General features: G+C 37.8%; 1 protein-coding gene across 1 annotated transcript in view; it reads left to right on the top strand.

Moving 5' to 3' along the window:
- The first annotated feature begins 14,043 nt into the window (after positions 1-14,043).
- Positions 14,044-14,563, top strand: part of TMC1 (transmembrane channel like 1) — a 169,528-nt gene continuing 169,008 nt past the window's right edge. Inside the window, exon 1 of the mRNA XM_058565372.1 lies at positions 14,044-14,274. Within this exon, the coding sequence (XP_058421355.1) occupies positions 14,044-14,274 (231 nt within the window). The remainder of the gene's footprint in view (positions 14,275-14,563) is intronic.

Below are 14,563 nucleotides of genomic sequence, written 5' to 3'. Positions count from 1 at the left end.
AATTTAAAAAAATAAGCAATAAATATTAAAGGGAAATTTTGTAGAATTATAGATTATTTTTAAGGTATGTATAGTTTAATCCATTGTTTATGTGCTATTTTCTTCCCTTTAAAATTAAATAATGTGGATGGAAAAAATAAACTCCATGCATAAATAGTTTCTGGGCAATACAGACCAAAAAAAATTTGTCTGTAACATATGCCAAAAACAATATGGCATTTAATTATAGCACAGATTTAGAAAGGCAAATCACTTGTCACCATACCACAAGGAATTTAAGCATTTAGGTCTTATCTATTTATCTTATCTTACTTATCTATTGCAGAATAAGAGATTACCCCCACATTTAACAGCTTAAAACAACAATCACTGATCATCTCACAGTTTCTGTGGGTCAGGAAGCTAGGAGCAGCTTAGCTTGGTGATTCTGGCTCAGGAGGTCTGTACTGGTTTGCTAAAGCTGCCATAACAAAATACCACAGACTGAGTAGCTTAAACAACAGAAATTTGTTTTCTCACAGTTCTGGAGGCTAGAAGTCCAAGAGCAAGGTGCTGGCACGGTTGGCTTCCTCTGAAATCTCTCTCCTTGGCTTGCAACAGCTTGCCTCTCATGCCTCTTCATGTGATCATCCCTCTGTGCACACACTCACTGGTGTCTCTTTTTGAGTTCAAGTCTGCTTTTATAAGGACATTGGTCAGATTGGATTCTGGCCCACCCCAATAGCCTCATTTTAACTTTGTCACCTCTTTGAAAGCCCTATCTCTAAATATAGTTACATTCAAAGGTAGTGGGAGTTAGGACTTCAACATATGAATTTGAGTGGGACACAATTAAGCCCATAACACTCTCTAATGAGGTTGTAGTCAGCAGTTGGTTGGGGCTGCAGTCTCATCTGATGAATTGATTGGGGAAGGATGATCTTCCAAGCTCACTCCTGTGACTATTAGTAGGCCTCAGTTCCTTACTGGCTAATGGCAGGAGACTTCAGTTCCTCCCATGTGGGATTCTCCATAGGCAGGCCAAGTGGCCTCATAACATGGCAGCTTGCTTCTCCCAGAGCTAGTGATCTAAGAAAGAGGGAGAGAAAGAGAGAGAGCATCCAAGACAGAATGTACAGTCTTTTTATAACTTAATTTTAGAAGTGACATACAATTACTTCTAATTACTTCTATATTCTATTGGTCACACAGACCAACCCTGGTAAAATGTGAGAGAGGACCCTTCAAGAATACACATACCAAGAGACAAGATAATTGGTGGTCATCTTTCAGGCTGGCTGCTGCAATTGGATTCAAAATAAAAATTCGGACTGTAAAAATTTAAGTATTTATGTTACTTAAAATATTTTGACCAATTAGTGAAATATGACATTAAACTATTTTTAGCTACTCTGATAATTGAGTAGGAATTATACTTTCTGGGGCTGAGTTATTTTTACTAAAAAGACATTTGAAATTCTTTGTCAAACAAATTTATAAATGTTGCAAATATTAGTGCCTGCAAGTGTATTCTTCTAAACAAAAAACATTGGGAATTAGCATAGTTTTGACTCCAGTCTCTAGTGGTAGAATGCCAAGGTTTTTTTGTCTATTTGTTTTTTTTTGTTTGTGTTAATAAATTTAAATCAACTTTATTGGGGTATAATTTCCATATAATAAACTACATCTATTTAAAAAGTGCAATTCGATGAGTTTTGACAAATGTCTAGTCTATGGAACTGCTGCCGCAATCAATATACAGAACATTTCTATCACTCCCAAAAGTCATCTCTACCCCTTTCTAAGGGGCTTTAACCCCAGGCCACAACTGATTTGCTTCCTGCCAGTATAGTTTTGTTTACATTTTCTAGAACTTCATATAATGGACTCATACATTATATGCTTTTCTGCCACTACTTTATTTCACTTAGTGTTATGCTTTTGAGATTCATCTACGTTGTTACATGTATCAGTAGTTTGTTCCTTTTCTTTGCTGAGTAATATCCCATAAAATCCATTTTCTTGTTGAAGGACATTTGGATTGTCTCCAGTTCTTGGCCATTAGGAATAATTGCCAATATATTGAATATATTTTGAATACATTTTTATTGACTTAGGAAGTAAGGCTTAGCTAACAGATGAGAAGGTGGGGGAGGGGTTGTTCTCCTCAAAGAACCTCCTCTTGCATAAGAAATGTATAGACTGCCTGGGTTTGAATATTGACTCTGATATTTAAAGTTGTGAGAACTTGGGCGATTTATTCCATCTCTGTTCTTCAGTTTTCTCATATGTAAAATGGGAGAAACAAATAGCATCTGCTTCATATGGCTGTCGTGAAGATTAAACAAGTTAATACATATAAAATTCTTAGACTAGGGCCTGGCACAAAAGGCATGCTAAAAAAATATTAGTTGTTTCTCCTCCTCCTCCTCATTACTACTACTACTATTTTCATTATCATCATCATCATCCAGAACCTGGTGTAATGCCCAATACATTGTCGCTACTCAACAAATATTTTTGTATGAGCCATGGACATGGCTCATAAGGAATTTACAATAGCATTCACACCAAAAGGTGGTAGATGGTAGGTACCATGGGAGCATTAAAAACTGATGACCATATGAATTTAAAAGAAACACATATTGATTTCTTTGTCATGAAAGGTGATGACATTTAAGCTAAAGCTTAAGGCTATGAAGAGTATCAGTATGTTAAGATTATGAGATAAATTATTCCAAGAATAAGAAACAATATGAGCAAAAGTTCTTTCTTCCTCTCTTCAATGGAGCTAGCGCATGAGGCATGAGAGGTGAAGTGAGAGAGAGCAAGCATGGATGGGATTGAGTTGGTGTCAGGTAACGAAATAACTTTAACATCAGACCATGAGTTTAGATTTCATTGTGTATTCACTAAGGAGGTTTTTAAACAATCAAAATGATGCCTTAGGAAGATTAATCTGGTGTAATTGTGAAAAATAAATTGAAGGAGAAGCTTCAGCTTTGGCTTGAACCAGGCTTCAAATAATATCACCAAGATGCATCTCTCAGCTCTGCTTTCTCTAGGTTGGCTCTGCCTGGGGCTCCTTATGAAGCACAGAGAAAAGAGAAATGTCTCTTAAAGAGAAAAATGAAAAAGCTTCATTTCTAGAGGGGGAAAATACCTTCTTGTATCTCATTGAGCTGAGTTCAATAATGTTGCTATTTCTTAACTAAACATCATGTCCAGGATATAGAATGGCTGCTTGGAATAAGGCACTGTGGTCCCATGCCCACAATAGGAAATGGATCAAGCTCAGTCAAATTCCCTTCTACCACTTCAAGATTTCATGTCTAGATGGATGGAGAGAATGATGTTATCATTAGGAGAAATAACCGTAGCGTTTAAGCGATGATCCACATAGATTAGTCCTTGAATTGTCCTGTCGTTTAAATAGGGCAAATTCGAAATAACTGAAATGCAACTATTTCTCTCACATCATAAGGAGGACATCAAGTCCCTCAGTAATCATTCTTTAAATAGGTATTTTTTCCTTCTTCCATCCATTGCCCTTATCAATGTAGTTACTGTCTCCGACAGTTTTATTCCCATATAAAAACAAAAACACTACCACCAACAAAAAACCAAAAATTGAATACCTGCTAGCCCTAATCTTTTTTACCTTCTAATCCTCCCTCCCTCCCTTCCTTCCATTGAAAAGCCCAAAAACTGGATTGACAGGGCAGGATCTCCTTGGAAGGCAAGGAAGGGGAAGGAACTAAAAATTTACACCGAAACTGTTTCTAACAGACACATAGAGGAAAAAATTGGGAACCTGTATACTTCAATAATTTTATTCTCATCATACCTGGAAATCATAATTAACTCTTGCTATTCTTGAACACCTAACTACTTTAATTTCCACAACTATTTCATTGACTTCCTTTGTATGTGTTTTTTACTTTGCTGGAAATATTTCTCTCTATCAAATCATCCTACCTGTCCACCAGGTGACCCTTGCCCCACCAAGCCTTACTCCTCAGGCAGTCTTTCCTAGTAGCAGCCCCCCAACCCAGACAGTGTACTTCATGCCCTCTGGACTAACGCTTTGCCTTGCACATTTCTATTATGGTGCTTGTCACAGGGAATTGTGACTTTTATTTTTTTGTAACATATCTGTTGACTCTGCTACTCAATAAATTGAGGCCAGAACCCCAATTTACATACCTAGCACACAGTAAACATTCCATAAGTGCTTATTGAGTGAATAAGTCAATGGGTGAATAAAATGGAAAAAAATTACATTTTGCATTTATTGAGTTGGAGCTCCCTGCAATACACCCTGTTGGAGAGTTAAGCTCGGTTTTGAGAATATTGGACTAGAGCTCAAAAGCAGACTGTATTAATCAGGGTTTTCCAGAGAAACAGAACCAATTATATATATACAATTTATTTTAAGGAATTGGCTCACACAATTATGGAGGTTGGTAAGTCCCAAGATCTGCAGTTGGCAAGCTGGAGACCCAGGAGAGCTGATGGTATAGTTCCAGTGCAAAGGATGGCAGTCTCAAGACCCAGAAAGAGCTGATGTTTCAGTGTGAGTCTGAAGACAGGAAAGAAGCCATGTCCCAGCTCAAAGGCAGTCTGGCAGAAGGAATTCTCTCTTACTCAGCCTTTTTGTGCTATTCAGACCTTCAACTGGTTGGATGAGTTCCACTCACGTCAGAGAGAGCACTCTGCTTTACTCAGCCTACCAATTTAAATGTTAATCTCATCCAGACACACCCTCACAGGCACACCCAGATTAATGTTTGACCAAATGTCTGGGCACCCTGTATTCCAGTTAAGTTGACACAAAATTAACTATCACAAAGACTAAAGCCTGTAGATGAAGATCTGGTAGGACTTCACAGAGGGGAGAGTTAAAACTATTATAAGATCACTAAGGCCAAGAGGGAAAGGCTAATAAAAGGAGTGGCTGGAATATTCGCTTAGAACGTTATTCGAATGCAAAGGAGATGGCAAGTTAATTTCTCATCCATAGAATGATGGAATTGAGGCAGATGATTTTGAAGATCCTTCCAGTTTTAAAATGTCTATTCTCTCCTCACTTTGAAGTTTCAGGGCTGGGTAAATGGGAACATTAAAAGAAATGGATAATGTAAGAAGATTTTGGAGGGAAATGATATCTTGTTATTTACCAGTTGCACAGAAACTAATTATTCATAAGATTCTTAGTTTTCCAGAAAATGTTATTGGCATTCTACAAGATGTAGCCTTCTGAAACTCTACTCATTTTATTTGCTTTAATTGTATTGTTGGGGTTATCATTTATCATTAGGTCCTTTGGAGAAAATTCTTTCCCTCAATTAGAAGCACCTGTAAAGGATACAAAGAGGAGCTGGTCAAAGAAGCAGGAAAAAAATCCCCTAGAATATATGGTGCTATGGAAGCCAGAGGAAGAAGTAAATCAGGAGGGAAGGAATAATGGCAAGATCTTTGCTGCAGAGAGGTTAAGACTGACAAAGTTTTGGGAAAAGGCTATCAGATTCAGTGATTAGGATACTCAGGGCAGTTTTAGTAAAGGCTGAAAGTCATGGGAAACTGAGCAAGCAGTTATGACCCTGTTGTTGTCTGATATTACGAAATTGTGTTGGATTCAGTAATCAGGGTATTTAAAATTTTTCTATCAACGTTTAGCAGCTTGAGGACATGAGCAGAAAAGGTAGAGAGCAGGGAGGGATGGGGGCATGTCTGGTACATGGGTTTGAAGGTTTGAATGGTGGGAATGGGTTTAAGTATTGTAGTTTGTTAGAAAAGACACCACTGAAACATCTGACTATAGGATTTTGTTTCAGAAAAGAGATAAATGAGGTCAGAAGGCCAGAAGAGGATTTAGGACAGAATTTTCAAACTGTGTTCCATATTTCAACCTGGATCAGTGAGTCAGAGAAAAGGCCAGTCTGTGCTGATCTCAGCATGTTCTCCTACTAACATCACAGAAGCTTTGCATTGATCAGTTTCAGATATTGAGGCTCCATGCTGGGTGTCTTCTGTTTGCCCCCAGATCCACTCTCCACCCTTCTACACTCTGCTTTGTGACCCAGGAGCCTGACCTATAAGTACCACATCAATGGGTAATCTTGCCCTCTTGCTTCTGTTTGGATTTGGTCATTGGTGATCACTAGCGTGAGATTGGGATGGGGAATGTGAGGGAGGTATTCATTCCTCTGGCCCCCTTCCTACAGCGTTATCTTAGTCCTCTCCCCTTCAGGGCTAGAGATGGTAATACAGTAATGGCCAGCTTTCTTAGCTCTTTGTGATTTCTTTATATTCTGCCATACCTTTGAAATTGCCTAGAAAAATTATTCCACATATGCTTTACTTCTTCAAATTACTCAAGTTGAATGTTCCATCTGGACCCTGTCTGACACAAGTTTTATGTAAGACTTCATTATAAAAAATTGTCATCACTAAAAAAATGTTTGAAACCAGTAGACTAGGACAAGGGTTGGCAAGCATTTTTTCTAAAGAGCCAGATAGTAAATATTTTTGGTCTTACGGGTCATACAATATCTATCACCACTCCTCCACTCTGCTGTTTTAGTGAGAAAGCAGCCATAAATGATAAATAAATGAACGAGTGTGGCTGTGTTCCAATAAAACTTTATTTACAAAGACAGACAGTGGCTTTTTCTTTTGGTCTATTGGCTGAGTTTACTGACTCCAAATCTAGGACAAGTCTTCAGTTTAATCTATGAGAGTGGTTCTCAATCTGGGAAGATTTTGCCCCCTAGGGGATGTTTGGAGATGTCTGGAGACATTTTCGATGATCACAACTGGAGGAGAGGTGCTACCGGCATCTAGTAGGTAGAGGCCAGGGGCACCACTAAACATTCTACAATGCACAGGGCAGCCCCCACAACAAAGAATTATCCTGCCTAAAATATCAATACTACCGAAGTTGAGAAATGCTGGTCTTGAAGAGGTTAAAGAGATTGTCAGTTTGCTTACCATGTCACTGTGACTTTGTGAAAAGTCACAGAATTAATTTTACAGCTGTTAGGACTGGTAGAGTTGTTACTCTTCTAGCTCTAATTTTAACATTATTTTACAGTACTTAGAAAAGTGGGATATGATACACTTATTAGGAAATGTGATCATCTCCTCACCAATTTTTTCATCCCTCAAGTCATTAGTCGTATTAGTCTACCTTAATTTACTCTTTTTGTCCCCTAAGTATCTTTTGGATGGATAGTGAAAGTGTTCATTCCTCTTTTAATAAAATTATGTCTGTCTGGCATCCTGAAGCTCTGTCTTCTTGGATTTCCTTGTCTTGCTGGTTAAGATGAAGGACTACCTGGTGAAAGAATTACATTTGGTCCAATGGAATAAACACAAATATGGTATAGGTGTGGGTAGTGGGTGCTGAGGGGGTGGGGGATGAAAAGCTGAACTTGAGAAACATTAGAATACTGAAAAGAAGTGTGTTTTCTTTGTGTGTATGGCAGCAAGGTGGACTAGTGTAGATAGACAGGATTAATGAAGATGTCAAAAGTTGGGAGACTGGGGACCTTTTATTAATAGGGAGAGGGCAAAAGAAGGAGTGCTGGGAAAATGAATGGTTAGAAAATGTGTGCTGGGGAGTGTGCCACTGAGCTAGTTCTTTTGATTATAATCTTCTGGGGCTCTGTGTTTATGATCGGCCACCTTAACATTTCAGAAGGGGAAGGAGAGGAGTGGATAACTCGGAAATGGGTTATTGTACTATGAGTTTTAAATGAACTTATATATTATCCTAAAACTATTGAACCAAAGCAAAACTACAACATTTGTATTCCCAGAACTGATACTTCCTTTGACTAATGTCCTTGCTTAATGAGGAGACCATGTCTCGCTCTCCATATTGTTAATTAGTGGACAAGTTGAAGAGCAAGGACACGTGAAAGTCTGTGCCTGGATGACATCATAATTTTGATCAACTGAACAGCCTGGCAGTGGCCTTGAGGAGATGCTTAACTTTTGGAAATCACTTCTTTATTGCAACCAAAGCTATTAAGTTTAAAGGTCCATAAAGATGAGATAAACAGTCATAAAGGCCTTTTGAAATTATACACAGTGTGTTAAATGGATTTAATCACTGTCAGTTAAATATGGTGATGTTAAAGCAATGTCCATCCCCTGGGAAAAATCAAATCATTGACTGCTTAATGGGGGACAAAAATCTTGAGAAATGCAGTAGATGAAATGTTACTTACATACGATTTCTGATTCATTTTTGCAGGGTTTTAAGGGAATAACTTGACCTTAGTGTACTGCAGTGGAAAATAGCTCTATACTTGGGTCCATCCTTCTTAAAAATAATTTTAGAGTTCATTTTTCCTAGTGGACACTTTTATCATACTCTAACTCATAGACTGACAATCCTTGAAAGATCATTTTAGAATAATTCTGATCCTGAATACCAGTGAAAAAAGTGCAGTTGAAATATTAAACCAAATTTAGCCAATTCAATGCACAGTCTAATCTTAATGCTAGCTAATATCATTTCCTGTATGCCAAGTAACATAATAAATAGTTTACATGGATTACTATTTTAGTTCTCTGATAAACTAGAGGTATGTGCAATTATTGTCACCCTCATTTTACAGAAGAAGAGACATGAAGAGGTTATATAATTGGCTCAAAATCACACAGTAAGCGGTGCTGCTGGAATTTGCGCCCAGGCAATTTAATTTCACAGCCTACACTTGACCAGTCTCTTATACTGCTTTCTTTTTCTCTATTTTTCATGGTGAATATGAGAAAATAATTTTGAGGGCGTTATCATATGTTAGATCTCAATAACCCAGATAATAAATCTGTCTGTAATACAAACAAACTGTGTGGTCTGGGGAAATCGCATAACTTGCATCAGTAAAATGAGAGATTGTACTGAGTGATTTCTAAACGTCTTTTCTATTCCAACCTGGTGATTCCAAAATAGCATATAGCTTTTTTAAACTATATCATTTAATCAAATAGTCATCCTTTTAGCATTAAATTACTTGGAATAGACATGTCCCAAATTCGCAGAATAATTTCCCAGTCCTTCTTTGACGCCATTGGTTGATGCTTACATGGAAATTCCACAGCAAAAAGGGAGAATGCTGCTTAAGTCATTCCTCTGTCATATATGGAATGTTTTGCCTGCATAGAAAACTCACAGAATTTTAGAACTGTAAAGGGCCCTAGCCATGATCTTATTCAGCCCTCTCACATTACAGATGAGGAAGCTGAAATCCAGAGAAGTTCAGGAACACGTCCTAGTTCACGAAGCTAGTAGTAGAGCTGGGCTACAGTTACCTGGATTCAGATCCCAGGGCTCTCCCAATAACCCACATCCACTTCCACCTTCACTTCCCCAAGTCATGAAAAACCACTGGCCTGTTCTAGTTTGGTGGTTTGGTGGAACAGAAAGGCCTGGGTTTGAATCTCAGCTCTAGTGCTTACTAGATGTGAAACTTTGGGAAAAATTAAAATGAAAATGTGTATATGTGTGTGTGTGTGTATATTCATGTACATTCCTATACGTATATATGTAATGTTCAGGGTCATCAGACTGAACCTAAGTCTAGTACTGACGTGGTGGGGGTTGTGTTAGCGTAAGCGGTGTATCTGCAATTGTCAAATAGGAACATATGGGAACAGAGGTCAACCTAATTTATAGTAATTGAGGCCAAGTGATGGAATGGGGCTGGTGTGCTGCAGTTTTCACAGGCATTTGAATAGAGTTAAGTGATGAGAGAATCAAACCATGAACAGGGCACAGAAGGACGGCGAACTAAATCCCAAAGAACCTGCCCTTCCCTCCTCCTGAATCAGTACAATGCTCACAATGAAGGGGATGGCTCCACTCTGTGAAAGCCATTATCATCTGTGAAGTTAAATTTGTGCTGTTGCTTGGAATGTTATTAGCATTGTAGATCTGTTTGCTTTGAGTTTGTAAAGTTGTTTAGTCTTGTTATTATATAAGAACTGTAATCCTAAGTAGTTTATATCTCATTTTGTGTTAATAGTTAATTAACATTATTATAATATACAAAATTAAGTAAAAAATTAGAGAGAGAGAGGATTTTTTTTTCTTCAAGAACTATTCATACAACTGGACAGGTTGACTATACAAGGCTTGGGAAGAGTACTACAAGAACATGGATCAAGCCATGTCTGCTCCTACTGGTGCTTCACCAGGTGGTCAGCCAGATTATAGTGCAGCCTGGGCTGAGTACTTTAGACAACAAGCAGCCTACTATGCCGGACAAGTCCCCAGGGAATGTCTCAGCGTCCTCCAGTATCTCAGGGCCAATAATAACAAGTAGACGATACAGTATTTGCTTCATTGTGTGTGTGGGGGAAACCTTTGTTAAATATATGGATGCAGACGACTTGATGATCTTAATTTTGTTTTTGGTTTAAAATAGTGTTTTTTCTAAATGTACAAAATATCTATCACTACTGATAAGAGGTTAATATTTCTGTGTAGAAATGAAAATTGGTTTGTTTTTAGTATTTAGTGTAGATGTACACATTCCAGCAAATGTATTTGCAACTATTATGTGGTCAATGCTTTGTGATATAAATTACTTTTTCAATGTATATTTTCACTTTTAAAATGCCTGTTTTGTGCTTAACAATAAATGATAGAAAATCTAAAAAAAAAGGACTATTCATATTTTTTATTCTGGGCATGAAAAATGCTTGATAATCCAGTCTGAGGATGCCTTTTATTTTATTATTTTTTTTTTTGTGAGGAAGATCAGCCCTGAGCTAACATCCATGCTAAACCTCCTCTTTTTGCTGAGGAAGACTGGCTCTGAGCTAACATCTATTGGCAATCCTCCTCCTTTTTTTCCCCAAAGCCCCAGTAGCTAGTTGTATGTCACAGTTGCACATCCTTCTAGTTGCTGTATGTGGGACGCAGCCTCAGTGTGGCTGGACAAGCAGTGCGTTAGTGCGCGCCCGGAATCCGAACCCCTGCCACCAGTAGCGGAGCGCGCACTTAACTGCTAAGCCATGGGGCTGGCCCGAGGATGCCTTTTAAATGTTAGAGATTCTCTTAGACTCTCACATGATGGCAGCTACGTGTTTCAAAGACATTAACTGACACAATACCAAAGGGTAAAAGACCACTGTGATTTGAGTAATGTTCCAAAATAATTTCATTCCTCACATAGGCATTTACATGCATTTTACAAAATGATAGCACATGAAAATAGTTACATGCAAGGCTATACACTGTAGCCTGATTTGTAAGGCGAAAGAGTGAAAACAACTCAAATGTCCACCAATAGGGACGGTGGGAATCCATGATGTTACATCCACATAATGTAAGACCACGCAGTTGAAAGAAGGAAAAAGGACTACTTCTATACAATGCCAGAAGTAATTTCCAGGATAGATTGTTAAGTGAAAAAGCAAGACAGAGAAAACATGAATCCTAAACTACCATTTATCTAAGAAGAGTATGTGTATATGTGTGTGTTTGTGTACATATATATACAAACATACGTATATAAATATATATGTGTATGTGTGATGGTTAATTTTGTGTCTACTTGGCTAGGCTACAGTGCTCAGTCATTTGGTCAAACACTAGTTTAGATGTTGTTGTGAAGTTACTTTTTAGAAGTGGTTAACGTTTAAATCAGTAGACTTGGAATAAGGCAGATTACCCTTCGTAATGTGAGTGGGCCTCATCCCATCAGTTGAAGGCCTTAAGAGCAAGCCCTGAAGTTTCCCAAAGAAGAAGGAATTTGGCCTTAAGACTGCAACATCAGCTCTTACCTGAATCTCCAGCTTGCTGGCTTATCTTACAAATTTCAGACTTGCCAGTCTCCACAATTGCTTGAGCCAATTCCTTAAAAATCACCCCACCCCTGTCTCTTTTCTCTCTCTTCCTCTGTCCCTCTGTTTCTCTGTGTCTGTCTCTCTCTCTTTCTCTGCCTCTGTCTCTCTCCATATATATGTGAATGGAGATAAAGGTGACAGGGATAGAGGCAGGACTTCTGTGGGTATAGCTTTTTAGTCAATTTGACTTTGAAACCAAGTTAATATTTTTATAATTAGAAAAAAAGGGCAAAATAAAAAGGAAAATTTCTAAAGAGAAAGTAACAATAAGCATATTAACCTAACTGTGAATCAAGTTGGCGGCAAAACCACACAAAAGAAATTATTACAAGTGATTTTAAAACATAGTAATTTAACTACACATCCCTAGTGAGATATCAACAAGGGCAAAAGAACTGCAACAATCAGAGTTTTCAACGATTACACTGTTGGGGCCAGCCCGGCGGCGTAGCGGTTAAGTGTGCACACTCTGCTGTGGAGGCCCGGGGTTCGGATCCCTGGTGCGCACCGACCCACCGCTTGTCAAGCCATGCTGTGGCGGCATCCCACATAAAATGCAGGAAGATGGGCACAGATGTTAGCTCAGGGCTGATCTTCCTCACACACACACACACAAAAAAACAAAAAACAATTACACTGTTAATGTTGATATTGTTATTCTAAAGCTATTATATATGTTACGTATATTAACATATCATGTTTTGCTTTATCTTAAGTTGTGGATGTATAGATATTAGAATGAAGCATAAACACGATTATGTTTATATCATCAGGGATCAAGATTTTCAGAGTAAGCAAAAAGAGATGCAAACATAAAATTAAAGAAATTAGTAAAAACCTTATTATCATAAGTTGGGATTTGAAACATCACTGTAAACTCATAATGCTTTTTTTCTTAAAAAATTATTTTCTAGCTCCGTCCCCTGAAAAGACCTAGCAATAATTGGCAAGCCAAGAGCAGTAGCAATAAGCTCCTCTCCTGCCCAGATGGTGCTCTCTAAATACCATTTCCACTAACAGGGATGAGGGCTCCTTGGAGAATTGGCTGATTTCAGGTACAGGGCAGAACACATACAAATGGTGCCTGGAATATCGATCATACTGGCAAGCAGGGAAGCTGTGAAAGACTCTAGGGGTTGTATCAAAACAAGTCAGGAGCCACCACGAAGAGGCTCCTGTCATCCTGAGATGGAATAACTTCAGCGTTAATAAGAATAACAATTCTAAATATCACAGATGTTCATTGCAGTATTGTTAAAAATAATGAAATATCAGAAACAATCTAAATACTCAAAAATAACAATATGTGCTCAGATATAGGACTGTCATTTAAGCCTTATAGAGAAATAGTTTATGATTTAGGAAAATATTTATGGTATATTATGAAGTAAAAACACAAGTTATAAAATATCATGCCTAGAGTATATTTCAATTTACTAAAAATAATATACGTATAAATACGCATAAAAAGAAAACTTGATGAATATATAGTGAAATGTGAATAGTCACTATGTCTGTGTGGCAGGATCATAGGTGATTTTATTTTATCTTCTCTATTTTCCAATTTTCTAGAGTAAGCATGTATAATATTGCATTTTTTTATACAAAAGATGCTGTTTAACAAATATTTATTAGAATAAAAAACAAAATTAAGAATTCAAATTTTAAACAAATGATAGCATATGAATGGCAAGATATTTTATTTTTCAGACTATAGATGATGCTTGTGCTTGTGTTCAGAAATTCAATATCCTGGGTAGGAAACTACTGATCTAGATCAACATTTTTCATCTTAAATACGAGCAAAGAAGACCCCAGAAAAGTGAGGTGACTTGCCCAAAGCCATCTTTACCAAGCAAAGAAAAGAAAAAAGTGAAAAGTAGAAAATATGGCTATAGTTTTAAAATTACATTTGCATTATTTTGAAGTTAACCTGGATCCTTCATTTGTGCACAAAACCTTACTTATCTCCTAAACCTAGAGAAAAATGGCCAAATTTGTACAAGTGAATTTATCACGGACTGATAAACAAGTGACTAAAAGATTGACCTCCAAGGATCTCAAGATCTGGCCAGTGTAGATTTGTAATGATTACGTTGCACCTCAAGAGGTATTTTCAGTGCATTGGTGTAACTAGCTGGTAATTCACCATTTTGGAGAAATTCAGCCTTGGAGAGGGATCCTTCTCCCAAGTACCTCATGTGGTTCCGAAGGAGACTGACCCCATCAATCAACAATCCCAGTGCAGCCAAGGAAAGTGCTCTGGCACAAGAGGGCGTGTGCAAGGGTTTACATCAGACCTATGAAACTCGTTTTCAGCTGACTCTAAGCATAAAGCAAAAGCATTTATGGGGGCAACAGAATATAGTCAACCACAATTTAGGGCCCAAAGAAAAGAAACATCCAAAGGAGAATAGAAAAGAAACCTCAGTAGGGAGAGTATCTCACTAGGCTGTCAAGTTTATTGTATTTAAAAAAAAGGTGCAATTTAGAACATATCTGTCTTAAAAATAATTGAACAAAAAAACTAGATAGAATAAAGTAAAATGCAGCTAAAAACTGAAAGAATAGGAGACCTGTCACGTCTTTTAAGTCTGGGGTTGGTTGATGGGCCCTTTAGCCAGACTGAGGAAAGCAAAGAGCTTTGTCGCTAGCTTTCCCTCCAATCCTAACCTTGAATCTGCAGAGCTCGACAGAGAGTTTTATTCTGCCTAACTCT

The sequence above is a fragment of the Diceros bicornis genome, chromosome 22 (assembly GCF_020826845.1).
Source record: "Diceros bicornis minor isolate mBicDic1 chromosome 22, mDicBic1.mat.cur, whole genome shotgun sequence".
Taxonomy (NCBI): domain Eukaryota; kingdom Metazoa; phylum Chordata; class Mammalia; order Perissodactyla; family Rhinocerotidae; genus Diceros; species Diceros bicornis.
The sequence above is the reverse complement of the archived record's forward strand: the minus strand, read 5'-3'. Positions and strand labels throughout refer to the sequence as shown.